This window comes from Salvelinus namaycush, chromosome 1, assembly GCF_016432855.1.
Source record: "Salvelinus namaycush isolate Seneca chromosome 1, SaNama_1.0, whole genome shotgun sequence".
Taxonomy (NCBI): Eukaryota; Metazoa; Chordata; class Actinopteri; order Salmoniformes; family Salmonidae; genus Salvelinus; species Salvelinus namaycush.
The window spans coordinates 9552838-9569372 of NC_052307.1; the positions used below are offsets into that span (position 1 = coordinate 9552838).

At 43.3% G+C, this 16535-nt stretch overlaps 1 protein-coding gene across 1 annotated transcript; it reads left to right on the forward strand.

Moving 5' to 3' along the window:
- Positions 1-904: 904 nt before the first annotated feature.
- Positions 905-10987, forward strand: LOC120046652 (arrestin domain-containing protein 3-like). Its single transcript, XM_038992085.1, has 7 exons — positions 905-1386; positions 3623-3704; positions 3882-4029; positions 4955-5057; positions 5220-5476; positions 6966-7268; positions 7404-10987. The coding sequence occupies exons 1-7, from the start codon at positions 1107-1109 to the stop codon at positions 7470-7472; spliced, it is 1242 nt and encodes a 413-aa protein (XP_038848013.1). The 5' UTR covers positions 905-1106; the 3' UTR covers positions 7473-10987.
- The last annotated feature ends 5548 nt before the right edge of the window (positions 10988-16535 follow it).

The following is a 16535-nucleotide window of genomic DNA, read 5'->3' on the forward strand; positions in this document are numbered from 1 at the left end:
CTTCAGGTCAGGACCACTCGTTTTCAGTATCCACAAGAAATTTAATCATACAATGTTTCCTGGCAGTATAATCATGGTCGGCGCCTCCATCATTTAGAATTGTACTTTAATTATCCGTGCTTATGTTATTTATTAGTTAGGGATTTTCTAAATATGCATTGTGCCACCTCGGCCTCTTGAAATTGGTATATGTAGCCAACATTCAACAAGTGTCCTGTCATGTCTGCGAGCTTGCACCCATTGACAACGATATCCACGAGATGGCGTCTCGTGCGTCAAAGTCTGCAATGCCACCAGATCATCGTTTGACTCAAACCAAGCCCGTCTTTGTGTAGCTATTATTTCGATTTTAATGTGATCAAATTGTTAAATTTGAAACGCTGTCGAGTCCACTAGCGACAGGTTTAGGCCTATTCATAGATTTAGTTGTGCACAGGTGTAGTCCCTACATAATAGCGTATGATGTTACTAAGATGCGCTGTAGCCTAGGCTATGTCATGTGTAAAATGTATTAATAAACAATATGTTTGTCATATACACATACTCCGGATTTTTTTATTAATTAGCCTATATGAGGGAGTAGGCTAGGCTAGTGTTGTATTATAGGCCTACCAACATAGTGACAGGTTTGTTTGGTAAAAGGTTATTTAATCAACCTAATCACATTTTTTATAGGGTGAACATTAAACTCGAATTATTTACACTGGATGCTTGGCTGCTCTTGCAATACTATCAGCTGTTTAACCAAACTTGTTATTTGGCTCACTGCCTCAGCTCTCTTCCTTGTTTCATTAGGCGGAAGGTGAGGGCAGATAAAGTTTTGCGCATGCTCTATAGGTTGTTTTTCACAAAATCCTCGCTTAAAGTGAGCTGAGCGACGAAAGTTCCTTGTCTTTGACTAGAGACCAACGCGCGGAAGGGCGGACGATAGCAGCACCCACTGCTGTTATTAGCCTTCACATCTCAATGTACTGTTGTCAAAGAAAGCACTGATCATGCCCACTGCTTTTGCAGGGCAAAGATATTGATCAGTGTTAGAATACTACATTTTTTCTTATGAGATTCTTTTTCATAGATTTTTATTTGTAGGTAGATATTTTTCCACCATGGTGCTAGGAAAGGTAAAGAGCTTCACCGTAACCTACGACTGTCTCAATGACAGCAATGTCCCCGTTTTCGCAAGCGGGGACTCCGTCTCAGGTAGGGTTATCATCGAAGTCACCGGAGAAATCCGTGTGAAATCTCTTAAAATTCAAGCAAAGGGATTTGCAAAAGTTCGTTGGACTGAATCCCGAAATGCTGGATCTAACACTGCCTATACGCAAAATTACACAGAAGAAGTGGAATATCTAAACCATAGAGACATCCTAATTGGACATGAAAGAGGTAAGATAGCCTAATACAACCATATTTGTAGCTAAAGAAATCACCTTCTATCCTGAGATGCTCTGTGTAGGCTAGTCATTGTGGGTCTTGAGGTTCCTCACAGAGGATGCTGTTGTGCTGTCAACCTAACGCTATACGTTACAGACTGGCTAATAATGAACACAATTGAATGCATAACAGATAAAGATTGGGGACGATCTATGAACCAGCATCACAATCACCACACCTTTTTATTTTTTTATTTTTACTGGCTATAACACATGCATATCGGCACATGCATGTCTTGCAGGTCAAATTCTCCTCGAGACATTTAAAACTACGGTAGGATATTCTTCAATTAAATCATTTAAAATATGGGAATTTATTTTATCATGATACTTTAGAATTAGCCGGTGCTTGAAAAGGCCTACATTATTAATAAAGTCTATTAAGTTAGCAATGTCTGAGCTGCAGACTGAATGACAGTGGTCTCTATCCTTCCTTCATTTTAGCCTATTATAACAATGATATAAATTACAATGTTTAATCAACACAGTACATTGAGGTACATAGCAGTCTCCGTTTACATATTTGTAGTTTTACTAAAAAAATCGTTTTTATCGAGCGATCTTGTCATGTTTAACATTGAAGCTTTTCTTAAGTTTCCACCCATTGTTCAAAGCGGTTCAATCCTGTTCAGAAACTGGATGTGTGGGGGTTTAAGGGACTGTGCTTTCTCTCCGTTGATTGGCTGAAGTGCTCATGTGTCTTCCAATGACCTAATGCTTTTGCGGAAAGTGACAGAAACCTGCAACTTATCCGACCTGCCAGCACAAGGTTACAAAGTCACATAAAAAGAAAAATAGCATTCGTTCCATTTATTTTATGCCTTCGTGTGTCGGCATGTCTAGTGTTTAGTGCTAATATGTAGCCTATTATAAGCAACATTCAGATATAAAATGAATGGTGCATAAGTCCTGCACTTGGCTATGAAGTAGAGGTTGTACAATTACCAAGCCTATCTGAACGCACAACACTTTAGCCTATTTGCGGATGATAATGTAGCCCTGTTTTTGTTCACTTTCAATTTACACCACTGAAACTCGGTGGTCCTAAGCAGTAGAAAAGGTTTGTTAGTCTGTTGCTAATGTACGTAGTAGATCTTTCAGCTGATTTAATAATGAGTTTACAGACTGTAATTTGTTTCTTGATGATGAAAATAATGTATTTGATCTGTCTCTGTATGGGGAATAATATATGCATATGTTGTTAATGTTTTATATCAATTGTTGAATAGTTTGATTCGGTTTCTTGAAATGGTCAATGCCTTCCTCTGTGGCTTTATTAAAATAATGTATGTAGTTTATGGATATCAGTGGCGCTTAATAAAGGTTTAATTAATTTAATTGCTTCATTGTCTGTCGTCTTTTTCATTCCTCTTTCCTGTCTCTTACAATCCCTGGTCCATGCTGCAGTAATTTACACGCTTCAGATCTTGAGGGGGTTGTCCCTGATAGTGAACCACTGACTGAATGCCGCACAGTGAATGCATAATGAGAGAGCCGGGTTGGGGAAGCTGCTCGCTCCGGTTTAGGCCGGTCTCCTCCTGCTCCAGTCTGCTTTTGAGTGACAGCTCGGCAGTTGTTTACCACGACTCCGCTGCTGCTAAGGCTGGGAGGATTGCTGAGCTAGAGGAAACCGAGATCCCGCTCTATAGCGCGTTGCTTTCAAATAGCACACAGCAAGATATATTGTCGTACGATCATATAATGCGTAATTAATTACACAACACCAAACTCGTCTCTCCATATTACACTACATACGGAATAATCCATACTTTCAGAGTAATACGAATTAGATGATATATTTTACAGTTCATAATTGGGGCTTCTATTAAACAATATATATTATATATGTTCTCTCTATCAATACTGACTTACACAATGTGTCAGTGTTATTGATCAGGACTTTAAGGTTTTTGCTAGATAAGTAAATATGTTTCTAGAAAGATCATCTTTACATGCAGAGATCATCATTTCACATTTTAATATTTTTCTCTCATCATTCTCATATTACAGACCTTTCAGTGCCTTCCTGGTGTCCGATAATGATAATAATAGTTATATTGTGCTCTCTGTTGTGTTATTGTGTGTTATCTGTATGTTATATCTGTGTTGTAATACGTAGGTGACGTCATACTGCATATTTCCCAGGTATGGTATACATGTGTTGGAATATTGTCCTTCTGTTGTTTCAGATGAGGACAACTCAGAAGAAGGACTCACCGCTATCCATTCAGGACGACACGAGTATGCATTCAGCCTTGAGCTTCCACAGACGTGAGTAGATCTACTTAACTTATCAAAAAACTGACTTAAGGAAAAATGTTTCTATTTTAATATCCTTTTGTCTTTCCTTAGTTGAAGATTGCGCTAGAGGCTGGCTTTATGTTTTCCAAAAATGACCTGTTTTTGTACCCCCTTGTCTCTCTCTGTCCCCTCTCTTATCTCTCACAGACCTCTGGCTACCTCGTTGGAAGGGAAGCACGGCAGCGTGCGTTACTGGGTGAAGGCCGAGCTACACAGGCCATGGTTTCTGCCCATGAAGACCAAGAAAGAATTCACCGTGTTTGAACACATCGACATAAACACTCCTTTACTCCTGGTGAGCTCACGGATCTGTCTCCTGTACAGTGTCTGTAAGTTTATGCGTTGTGAACTTTTAGGGTCTTGTTCAATGGTTCAGTGGGCAGCAGAGATCTATTTCCATTGGTAGCCAAGAGAGAGACTTAAAGGTGGAAGAATGACAAGTGCTTAGTTACAGATGTTGCCTAGATATAGAAAGAATTAGCAAATGCCATCACTCAGGCACCTTGCTTTTCATTGGTTGTAATCTGATTTGGTGTCATGGCTGCCAGCGCCTCTGTTATTGTTGTGGCAGAATGTGCTAGTCACACATTTTATTTTACTAGAGGACCCCAAACCCATAGCACAGATGACACCAGTGGACATGGCTTGTGAAAAACCCCTCAGTTGGGCCATACGCTCCCGAGTGGCGCAGCGGTCTAAGGCACTGCATCTTAGTGCAAGAGGCGTCACTACAGTCCCTGGTTCGATTCTGGGTTTGGCCGCGGTAGGCCGTCATTGTAAATAAGAATTTGTTCTTAAACTGACTTGCCTAGTTCAATAAAGGTTAAATTAAAACAATTAAACCTAACAGAGATTATGTTCTGATCAGTTGGTAAAGTAGAGAAATCAACACATTCAAAACATGGTTCAAACAAAGCAGTGTTGTTGGTCATGTATTGATGTTAAATGACAGTTGAGGGTGAATTGATCTGTAATGTTCTGTGACAGCCACTTAGTATGGTGATGACCTCTCTATGTCTTCCGGGTTTATGGAAAGAAAAACTGGTTTTCGCCATGTTTTTGAGTGACGGGCCTCAGGTGCCGTGGGTCATTGTGTTAACTGAGAGAGGTGCGTCTTTCTGTCAGCCCCCCCCCCCCCCCCGGGGATGATTGAGAAGAGGAATAAGGAAGCCAGATTCTCAAGCTCTTACATTCCGCTGTTCTCTCTGTCTGTTTCACAGTCACCCCAGGCAGGTACGAAAGACAAGACTTTATGCTGCTGGTTCTGCACCTCAGGTCCAATCTCCTTAAGTGCCAAAATCGAAAGGAAGGGATATACCCCAGGTGAGGAAAACACCCTGACTCTGTCACTCTAATTGATTAGTAATTTGGCACTCTTGTAGGTAAATAACTACAGATGACTGCTATATTATGTTTGATCATGACATCTCAATCGAAAGATCTTCGGACCGATTTAACTAAACTTCTTCTTTCTTGTCTTTGCAGGAGAGTCGATTCAGATCTTTGCCGAGATCGAGAATTGTTCCTCTCGCATGGTCGTGCCAAAGGCAGCCATTTACCAAACACAGACCTTCAAAGCCAAAGGTAAACTGAAGGAGGTCAAACAGCTGGTGGCCAACCTCCGAGGGGAGTCGCTGTCCTCAGGCAAGACGGAGACGTGGAGTGGCAAAATGCTGAAGATCCCCCCTGTCTCTCCCTCCATCTTGAACTGCAGCATCATCCGAGTGGAGTATTCTCTCATGGTAAGTACAGCTACTGATCTGGGCAGACCCTCTCTTCCTCTTTCTCCTTCTGACCTCCTTCTCCCTCTGACATTCTCTTTCTCCCTCTCACCTTCTCTTTCTCCCTCTCACCTTCTCTTTCTCCCTCTCACCTTCTCTTTCTCCCTCTCACCTTCTCTTTCTCCCTCTCACCTTCTCTTTCTCCCTCTCACCTTCTCTTTCTCTCTCTCCCTCTCACATTTTCTTTCCCTCTCACCTTCTCTTTCTCCCTCTCCCTCTCACCTTCTCTTTCTCCCTCACCCTCTCACCTTCTCTCTCTCACTCACCTTCTCTCTCTCCCTCACCTTCTCTCTCTTCCTCTCACCTTCTCTTTCTCCCTCTCACCTCTTTCTCTCTCTCTCTCCCTCTCACCTTCTCTTTCTCCCTCTCCCTCTCACCTTCTCTTTCTCCCTCACCCTCTCACCTTCTCTCTCTCCCTGACCTTCTCTCTCTCCCTCACCTTCTCTCTCTTCCTCTCACCTTCTCTTTCTCCCTCTCACCTTCTCTTTCTCTCTCTCTCTCCCTCTCACCTTCTCTTTCTCTCTCTCCCTCTCACCTTCTCTTTCTCCCTCTCCCTCTCACCTTCTCTTTCTCCCTCACCCTCTCACCTTCTCTCTCTCACTAACCTTCTCTCTCTCCCTCTCACCTTCTCTTTCTCCCTCTCCCTCTCACCTTCTCTTTCTCCCTCACCCTCTCACCTTCTCTCTCTTCCTCTCACCTTCTCTTTCTCCCTCTCACCTTCTCTTTCTCCCTCTCCCTCTCACCTTCTCTTTCTCCCTCACCCTCTCACCTTCCCTCTCTTCCTCTCACCTTCTCTTTCTCCCTCTCACCTTCTCTTTCTCCCTCTCCCTCTCACCTTCTCTTTCTCCCTCACCCTCTCACCTTCTCTCTCTTCCTCTCACCTTCTCTCTCTTCCTCTCACCTTCTCTTTCTCCCTCTCACCTTCTCTTTCTCCCTCTCACCTTCTCTTTCTCCCTATCACCTTCTCTTTCTCTATCCAATTACTCATCTCCAATGTGGTGGTGACAATTGTCAACAGATTCCGTCACGTTGAGGTAAATCTGGACATATAAATATGGAGTGATGTAAAATGTCAAGACACTATTATGGGCCACATATCACATTGGTACTAGGCACATTTCCAAAGGTTTCTTGAGTTCCTAGAAAGCTCTCTTAAGTTTCCCACTGTGACCTAGGTAGCTTTGGCAAAGACATTGTCATTGTACCAGGTGTTCTCTCCATAAGAGGATGAGTCTAGAATATCTGTGGCAACAGTTGTCTTAGAGGTGCTAATGACCTCTATACCCTGTCAACAGACTGCTTCAGGCTTTCCCGTGCATCAGTGGAACACCTACATGAGATTACCTCCCATACAGAAGGAGTGTAACACTGTAGATCACACAGGTGTGTTGTTCAGTGAAGGTGGAGCTACAGTACTTACCCTCTGTTGTGTGCTGCTCACCCTTTCCAGGTGTACGTGGACATCCCCGGAGCCATGAACCTGTCTCTGAACCTGCCACTGATCATCGGCACCATCCCGCTGCACCCCGTCGGCAGCCGCACCTCCAGTGTCAGCAGCCAGTGCAGCATGACCATGAGCTGGCTAGGCATGGCCCTGCCAGAGCGTCCTGAAGCCCCACCAAGCTATGCCGAGATCATGACAGAGGAGCAGAGACGGAGCCTGGAGGTGACCTCAGCCAGGGATGAGTTGGAGGGATCACTCTTTGCCTACATCCAGGAGTTCCGCTTCCAGCCCCCTCCTCTCTACTCTGAGGTACGCATCAGCAAAACGTACACCCACTACTAAGACTAACTATTTTACACACTGCACTTAGTGAACATATTCAAGTCTGGTAGCCGAGAGGTGCCGTTCCAGTCATTAAAGCAGTGTTTCCTTCACTTCCGCCAGGTTGATCCCAATCCTGATCAAGCCAGCCGGACAGAGGAGAGGAGGTCTGACACCTGTCCATCACGCTGAAGGAAGCTCAGAGCCCCGCCCGGAGATGTTTCGGGCGTTTCTAGTCAGCTCTGTTTTTGTTTTTTCCCCCCCAGCGACAGCGTTCGCACGCCACCGTTGATGTTGAGAGAAAACAAAACAAAGAAACAAACATGGACGATACCACGGTTGAACGAAGCCCCTCCCACAGAGAGAGGCACAGGAAGTCAATACGGGAACACTTCCTGGCAGCCTGCCTGGCCGGGGCACGGCTAGACAAACACACACCTGACCTGTGAAAAAGAAACCCCTGTAGTGGAGACAGCCTTGGTGGAGTGATGATGCCGTGCCAGGTCCCTGTCTGCCTATAGCTCTTAATATCCTGCTTTCTTCTGTAACCACAGCATACAGACATGGCTCTCACACAGAGCAGAACTGTCATGACGAGATCTGAGCAGAAGAAGAAACAGGAAGAAGAGAAAACAATATAAGCACCACTGTCTGAAGAGCTCAGCAGCAGAGAGACTACCTTCTTCCTGTCTGAAGAGCTCAGCAGCAGAGAGACTACCTTCTTCCTGTCTGAAGAGCTCAGCAGCAGAGAGACTACCTTCTTCCTGTCTGAAGAGCTCAGCAGCAGAGAGACTACCTTCTTCCTGTCTGAAGAGCTCAGCAGCAGAGAGACTACCTTCTTCCTGTCTGAAGAGCTCAGCAGCAGAGAGACTACCTTCTTCCTGTCTGAAGAGCTCAGCAGCAGAGAGACTACCTTCTTCCTGTCTGAAGAGCTCAGCAGCAGAGAGACTACCCTCCTCCTGTCTGAAGAGCTGAGCAGCAGAGAGACTACCCTCCTCCTGTCTGAAGAGCTGAGCAGCAGAGAAACTACCCTCCTCCTGTCTGAAGAGCTGAGCAGCAGAGAGACTACCTTCCTCCTGTCTGAAGAGCTGAGCAGCAGAGAGACTACCCTCCTCCTGTCTGAAGAGCTCAGCAGCAGAGAGACTACCCTCCTCCTGTCTGAAGAGCTCAGCAGCAGAGAGACTACCCTCCTCCTGTCTGAAGAGCTGAGCAGCAGAGAGACTACCCTCCTCCTGTCTGAAGAGCTGAGCAGCAGAGAGACTACCCTCCTCCTGTCTGAAGAGCTGAGCAGCAGAGAGACTACCCTCCTGTCTCATGAGGGATTTTTGCACATGTTATTCTTGGCTTAAGTTGTGTAGTTCCATTTTGAAGGAAAAAAAAGAATCCCAATTTTTTTTTCAGCCTAGTAACATGCTGGACAAAAGAGACTGCAGGCTTAATGCCTAGACTCCTTATCTGCACAACTTCGAACAACGCAGAGAACATAGATACTTGGGGGAACGCAAGACTGAAAAGGACAGAAACAATGCACTGACCTTGTTTAATCTGTTTTAAGATGTTCTTTTTCTTGGTCTCATTTCCTTAATGACGTGTAGACAGGACTTGAAAGCAGCAGCACACTCTCCATTCAAAAGCTATTTTTTAATGTCTCCTCAGTTGGCTTCCTTTTTACTTTACTAGATTATGTCTTCTGATTTAGTTCCAAACTTAGAATGCCTTCGATCCAATCATATGTTGCTTTGTGTTTATGTTGCACTGTGTTCTGGAGTAGAAGAGCGTCAGGCCAGCACTTGCCACTCAAGTAGAGCATTAGATGCAGAGACTTGTGAGTGTGTATGCGTGCGTGTGGGACATATTAGAATGCCCATCCTCAGTGTCCCCGTCCCTCTACTCACAGCACAGAGCGACGCAGGCTTACATACGGGCAAAGAAACACTGTAATGGGTGGTCTTCTCACTTGGCAAAAAAAACAAAAAACAAGATGTTTTAATTGCACTGTTTGAAATAGTAAAAGGATGATTTCTCATATTTTAAAATAGTATATTACCAAAACAAGAGAGAAGAGAAATACACGGAGCAGCAAGGTAGCTTCCGAAGGCCAACAACATTCCCTTTTTGTCCATGCTACACTTGCCGACTTCATTCACCAACTACTTCATTTTCCAGACCAGTGAAGACTGAAATGCTAGAATTATATATGTAAAAAAAGTAAGAGTACATGGTATGATCTGCTTCTAAAAATGGGGCAGATGCAAACCCAGTCTGGCAAACTGCTGGGGAATAATGGAGGCTGGTGGGAGGAGCTATAGGAGGATGGGCTCATTGTAATGGCTGGAATGGAATTAATGGAAGGGTATCAAACATATGGAAACCACATGTTTGACCCCGTTCCTTTTATTCCATTCCAGCCATTATAATAAGCCCCTCCTATAGTTCCTCCCACCAGCCTCCACTATATTAGATGTTGCTAAAGCTCCACTCAAACTGGCCAGAACAAATAGTGGTAGGTTGACATGAGTAATACATTGGTTTTCAAACTCATTCAACACCTAGACCAGCTAGAGTGGAGTTCTGGCATCGTCTTAAAGAGGCACTTTTTGATCATAAAAAAAAACGAACTAGCATTGATGGTGGGAGGTCTGTAAAAAGTCTGGTAACCACATAATACTTTCTGATGAGAAATGTAGTCAAGCAGTGTTGTGATGGACATGAATGCATTATTTAATCTTCTAAGATTAGAGACTTTTTAAAAAAGTTTACAGTTTTGAATTAGTTGGCACAAGTTTGTATGTTATGTTTTTGTGCTCTGTTAAGATCCAGCTAGCAAATATAAGGATACTGCTTACAGTAATAGACAACAAACTAGGAATTAAAGTGATCTTATCTTAGTGGCCTTGACACAGAACTGACCTAATTATGATGCTCCATTATCGAGTGTCTAAACAATTTACAACCTTACTCTTTTTCTCTCCTCTGTGTCTGTATGTATTAGTCACTTTAAGTTTGTCAAAGGGACAAAAAGGGAAGAAAAAAATTGTCCTTAAAAGAAAGTGTAAAAGAAAAAAAATGACGATCCCTAGACTAGCCTTTTTGATTGTGCATTTGTCTGAATGTCTTTACTGATGGCTAGATAATGTACTAGGGTATTGATGGTTTGCTTTCCAGTCAGACAACCCCATTTAGTTAAGTTCTACTCACCTCTCAGCTTCATGGAACAGCTGTGGATCAGCAACCTTCCGTACCCCACTGAGAATGAATTAGCTAGCAAGTGGAATAGATCGATATTCTAAGATAAAATCCCTCTCATTTATTATTTACATTTTTTTTTGCTTTGATTTTATCTTAGGGAATCTGTATCAAGTTAAAAGAAAAATGAATAAGCTTAAATCTGTTTCAGGTTGGTCGATTCTATAGTCCGTTGTTTGGTGTAGTCAGTGTAGTCCAGTGTTAAAAGCTAAATTCCTGACTTATTGAAGTGAGGAATCAAAATGCTAAAAATGGGAGAGTGGATCTAAAATGTTTTAGAAACAAAGTGCAATATTACTCATTTGAATGTGTTTTATTCTCTATTTGTAAATCTAGTTTCTCCTTTGTCTTTATAGTTTGTTGGGCATGATCGTCTATAGATATTGTATGAATATCCTGAATGATTTTGTAACCATTTTGTCTAGTTATTCTTTTGAGTTTAATAAACTTTTGTAAAAAATCATTAATTTCTTTCTTCTTGATGAGACCACTAATCCAACTTCAGTAGATATGTTATTTTTATTAAGATAAAAAAACATGATAACTTACATCAGGTAGTCTGACATCAATTTAGTTAGGCTCAATTACCCATAGCCTTATGACGATCAAGGGCCGAACGTCAGGGGAGGTGCAGCAGTCCCACATTTTGAAAGAAAACAAGCTCTCACTACCATATAGTCACTACACACACAGCCAAAGCTTCCATAATGTGCAACAGCGCCCCTGCCCGTACTTCCTAGAATTTACACTTCACTCCAATGTATTCAATATTCCAATAGTGTGGGCCAGACACAAGATACACATATTGGTAGTGGTTTTCTAGAAACTAAATGTCACACAAGTAGCTATAAACAATTCAATGCTAATAAGGATTACCAATAATTAAATGATGGTTATATCCAAATATACTTGGTTTTATTTTTGTCTTGGTAAAGGTTTTGTAAGTTACTGTAAAGTGAGTGTGCTGTAAGATCTCCCAACCCAAACCACCAGGAATACATATCTGCCATACTTCTCTCTGTTTACACAACTTCATGACTTCAACAAACATTATTTTGTTTATTTTCCTTGCAATGGTTTTCATAGGAAAACATATTTGCCACAGCATTACATTTCATTCCATTTGTTTTATACACGCATGTGAGCATTCTAGAAATCATCAGGGAGGGAGGCAAATCCAACCTCATCGTGGAGAAGAAACGTCAGTTGGCTGGAGAGAAGAAACGTCAGTTGGCTGGAGAGAAGAAACGTCAGCAGCCAACTGACGTTTCTTCTCTCCAGCCAACTGACATTTCTTCTCTCCAGCCAACTGACATTTCTTCTCTCCAGCCAACTGACGTTTCTCCTCTCCAGCCAACTGACGTTTCTCCTCTCCAGCCAACTGACGTTTCTTCTCTCCAGCCAACTGACGTTTCTCCTCTCCAGCCAGCTGACGTTTCTTCTCTCCAGCCAGCTGACGTTTCTCCTCTCCAGCCAACTGACGTTTCTCCTCTCCAGCCAACTGACGTTTCTTCTCTCCAGCCAACTGACGTTTCTTCTCTCCAGCCAGCTGACGTTTCTCCTCTCCAGCCAACTGACGTTTCTTCTCTCCAGCCAACTGACGTTTCTCCTCTCCAGCCAACTGACGTTTCTTCTCTCCAGCCAGCTGATGTTTCTCCTCTCCAGCCAACTGACGTTTCTTCTCTCCAGCCAACTGACGTTTCTCCTCTCCAGCCAACTGACGTTTCTCCTCTCCAGCCAACTGACGTTTCTTCTCTCCAGCCAACTGACGTTTCTCCTCTCCAGCCAACTGACGTTTCTCCTCTCCAGCCAACTGACGTTTCTCCTCTCCAGCCAACTGACCTTTACTTAACTTGTCTCATCATGGGAACTGGACTGGGATGTTATTTAGAGATCGACCTGGTTTTCTCTGACCATGTTTGATTAGAAACAACTGGGTTTTATTGTGCATGATTCCTTCCAATCAAGCAATGATATCTAAGGACAACGATCAGATGAAATACACCGGATGGGTGTTACTATCCCGGACGGGAGTTACTATCCCGAACGGGTGTTACTATCCCGGACGGGAGTTACTATCCCGGACGGGAGTTACTATCCCGGACGGGTGTTACTATCCCGGACGGGAGTTACTATCCCGGACGGGTGTTACTATCCCGGACGGGAGTTACTATCCCGGACGGGTGTTACTATCCCGGACGGGAGTTACTATCCCGGACGGGTGTTACCATCCCGGACGGGAGTTACTATCCCGGACGGGTGTTACTATCCCGGACGGGTGTTACTATCCCTGACGGGTGTTACTATCCCGGATGGGTGTTACTATTCCTGATGGGTGTTACTATCCCGGACGGGTGTTACTATCCCGGACGGGTGTTACTATTCCTGACGGGTGTTACTATTCCTGACGGGTGTTACTATCCCTGATGGGTGTTACTATTCCTGATGGGTGTTACTATCCCTGACGGGTGTTACTATCCCTGACGGGTGTTACTATCCCTGACGGGTGTTACTATCCCTGATGGGTGTTACTATCCCTGATGGGTGTTACTATCCCTGATGGGTGTTACTATCCCGGACGGGTGTTACTATCCCGGACGGGTGTTACTATCCCGGACGGGTGTTACTATCCCGGACGGGTGTTACTATCCCAGATGGGTGTTACTATCCCGGTTGGGTGTTACTATCCCGGACGGGAGTTACTATCCCGGACTGGTGTTACTATCCCTGATGGGTGTTACTATCCCGGATGGGTGTTACTATTCCTGATGGGTGTTACTGTCCCGGATGGGTGTTACTATTCCTGATGGGTGTTACTATCCTGGTTGGGTGTTACTATTCCTGATGGGTGTTACTATCCCGGATGGGTGTTACTATCCCGGATGGGTGTTACTATCCCTGATGGGTGTTACTATCCCGGATGGGTGTTACTATTCCTGATGGGTGTTACTATCCCGGACGGGTGTTACTATCCCAAAAACTATTGTACTAACTGGACACGTTGTTCCTTTCATTCAAACTGTCTTTGTACTGAGCAAAATGAAGAATGATCCAGATCTTTTGTAATGGTTCAGAACAAACAAAGCAATTGCTTACATGAATTCATTTATATTTTCACTCTGAAGATGTGTTTATAATGTCTGACATGGTTGGCATAGATGACAGATACATGACCTATTTATAATGTGCCTACATCTCTGAGGTAACAAACCCATCAATGTAATACATAGAAAATCAATTGCACTGTCAGCCGTCTTTTGTAATAATTGATTATGAAAGAAGAAGAGAAGTATAGAATCTCACGGACAGTGGCGGGTTCATTCAGATTACGAAATGCACTATGCTCAAACAAGGCTCTTGGCTCTACTCGAGCATGGGTCAAGTCACATGAACATGGCAGTATTTTGACATTGTATTACACCCAGCTGGACGTAATCTGTTCTTTATCTGACCTCGAGCTTAAGATTCAAAACGATGTATGGCTCTTCGAAGTATGGACGCTAACCCTATTTGACAAGGCCCTGTCAGGTAATCGTTATGCACACATGTATTTTCTGACGTTTCTCTTTTCAGCTCCATGATGGTGAGTCAGTTTGTGCTGTTCTGTGAAGGGAGTAGTACACAGCGTTGTATGAGATTTTCAGTTTCTTAGGCAATTTCTTGCATGGAATAGCCTTAATTTCTCAGAACAAGAATATACTGACAAGTTTCAGAAGAAAGGTATTTTTTTCTGGCCATTTTGAGCCTGTAATCGAACCCAGAAAATGCTGATGCTCCAGATACTCAACTAGTCCAAAGAAGGCCAGTTTATTGCTTCTTTAATTAGAACAACATTTTTCAGCTGTGCTAACATAATTGCAAAAGGATTTTCTAATTAAAATGATAAACTTGGATTAGCTAACACAACGTGCCATTGGAACACAGGAGTGATGGTTGCTGATAATCGGCCTCTTGTACGCCTATGTAGATATTCCATAAACAATCTGCCGTTTCCAGGTACAATAGTCATTTACAACATTAACAATGTCTACACTGTATTTCTGATCAATTTGATGTTATTTTAATGGACAAAAAATGTGCTTTTCTTTCAAAAACAAGGACATTTCTAAGTGACCCCAAACTTTTGAATGGTGTTGTACATTATCATTCCATTTAATGACATTGTTTTGTTTTCCTTCATTTGCTTCCTCCGTAAAGGCCATCACGGCCATGTGGTTGTTGCTGAGGATCATTAGTAACAGTTGATAATATATAAATAGACATGTAGGTTAATTAAATCGTTATGGAGGGGAGCACAGACCAAGCCGTAACAGTTTGAACCCGATGCAATGGCGAAATACTTGGCCATGTCATCACACAGTTCCATGGTTAGTGTAGGCAATATTGTACACTATTTTCCCTATTATATTTCTATGTAAACTAATCTCCCAACATTACCATGGGTTGAAGAATGTGGCAATTTTCTGAATGAATCAAACCACAGTTTTCTTTATTTGTGTGGTCTCTCCAAACCAGTTTTTTTGTGATTAATAAATACTTTTCTAAACCTAAATAATCTACAAGATCAGAGTATTTTTAAATCTACCTATTGGTGCTGAAACGGAGACGAATATGCATATATTTAGATGGCTTTCTTTCATTGATCGTTAGTATTCTGAACCCGTTTTCTTGGGTCTGTTGACAAAATCTAAAAGGTACACCGTATTTAAAGGGATGGTTTAAGATAAATGTACTGAAAACCCCATTGAATTAAAACTCTGTTGGCCAGCAAGTGGGAGGGTTTTCAGCGGTTGAATGAAATGTATTCAGAGTGTGCGAGGTAGCCACACTCACAGAGCCCGTTACTAGACTGAATAAAGTAAATCTGAGTACCAAATAGTGAGAAGTGCGTCGGAAAAGCGTGCGCAAGAATGTTGTAAACTCAATTGGAATCCGCCCCTAAGTGAATTATGTTTGAGAAGGAAACGGCAACCTCATTGTTGAAAGTGCGTCACAGTTGAATAGAAACAATAAGGAAGTTAACTTTAGCCTCAGCGGTTCTCATGCTCACTTCCTTCTTTTTAATCCCATTTTCTATTCCAGTGATGTCATCATTTTGATTGCAGCATGCTTCTCATTGTCATAAAGGAAGGTATCAGGTGATTGTTTCTACTTGAGTCTTGCATTGAATCGCGGCCTTAGTCTCAGAACCTTATAGAGTCAGAGTCCATTACAGGGGAGATTTGTGTTTAGATGTATTTTTAAAATGTTGTTCTTTTCCGCCACCGGTCCTGCACTCACCCCAGTTCACACACTCTTCTTTTAAACCATGCTAGCAGTTTCCTGTTCATATCTGATATCAATACAAATGTTTTTCTGTTCCGTTTTGTTCGTTAGACAGCGAGGCCATAATGTTCCCAACCCTTTTAGAGAGTAGGAGCGGCCTCCGCTCTTCATTATCTTGCACATCACAGAGGAGATCGGCTCATTCCAGTTGCAAGTCCTTTTTCTCTGACACCCTGTAGCAAATCACAACGGAAGGGATTTCCAACAACCAACGTAGTACAGGAGAAAGAGCAGAAGGCTAGCGCACATTGGCAGCTTTGATGTGATGTACTGTAAGTGTAGAGGAACAACAGGCACGGACCACACTGGGCTGGCCTATGTCTGCTATGGGTAAACCTGATAGGCTTGGAGGGGGACATAATGCCATGTGGAGAGGGGCATAATGCCATGTGGAGAGGGACATAATGCCATGTGGAGAGGGGCATAATGCCATGTGGAGGGGGGCATAATGCCATGTGGAGGGGGACATAATGCTTAGTGGAGGGGGGCATAATGTCTAGTGGAGGGGGGGGGGCATAGTGCCATGTGGAGGGGGACATAATGCTTAGTGGAGGGAGGGGGCATAATGCCATGTGGAGGTGGGCATAATGCCATGTGGAGGGGGGCATAATGCCATGTAGAGGGGGACATAATGCCATGTGGAGGGGGACATAATGCCTTGTGGAGGGGGACATAATGCCATGT

Excerpts from the sequence above, each read along its gene's own strand:
- LOC120046652 (XM_038992085.1), top strand. The coding sequence starts at position 1,107 with ATGGTGCTAGGAAAGGTAAAGAGCTTCACCGTAACCTACGACTGTCTC. Across the intron at positions 1,387-3,622 it reads CCTAATTGGACATGAAAGAG|ATGAGGACAACTCAGAAGAA; the intron begins GTAAGATAGCCT and ends CTGTTGTTTCAG. Across the intron at positions 5,058-5,219 it reads AAGGAAGGGATATACCCCAG|GAGAGTCGATTCAGATCTTT; the intron begins GTGAGGAAAACA and ends TTGTCTTTGCAG.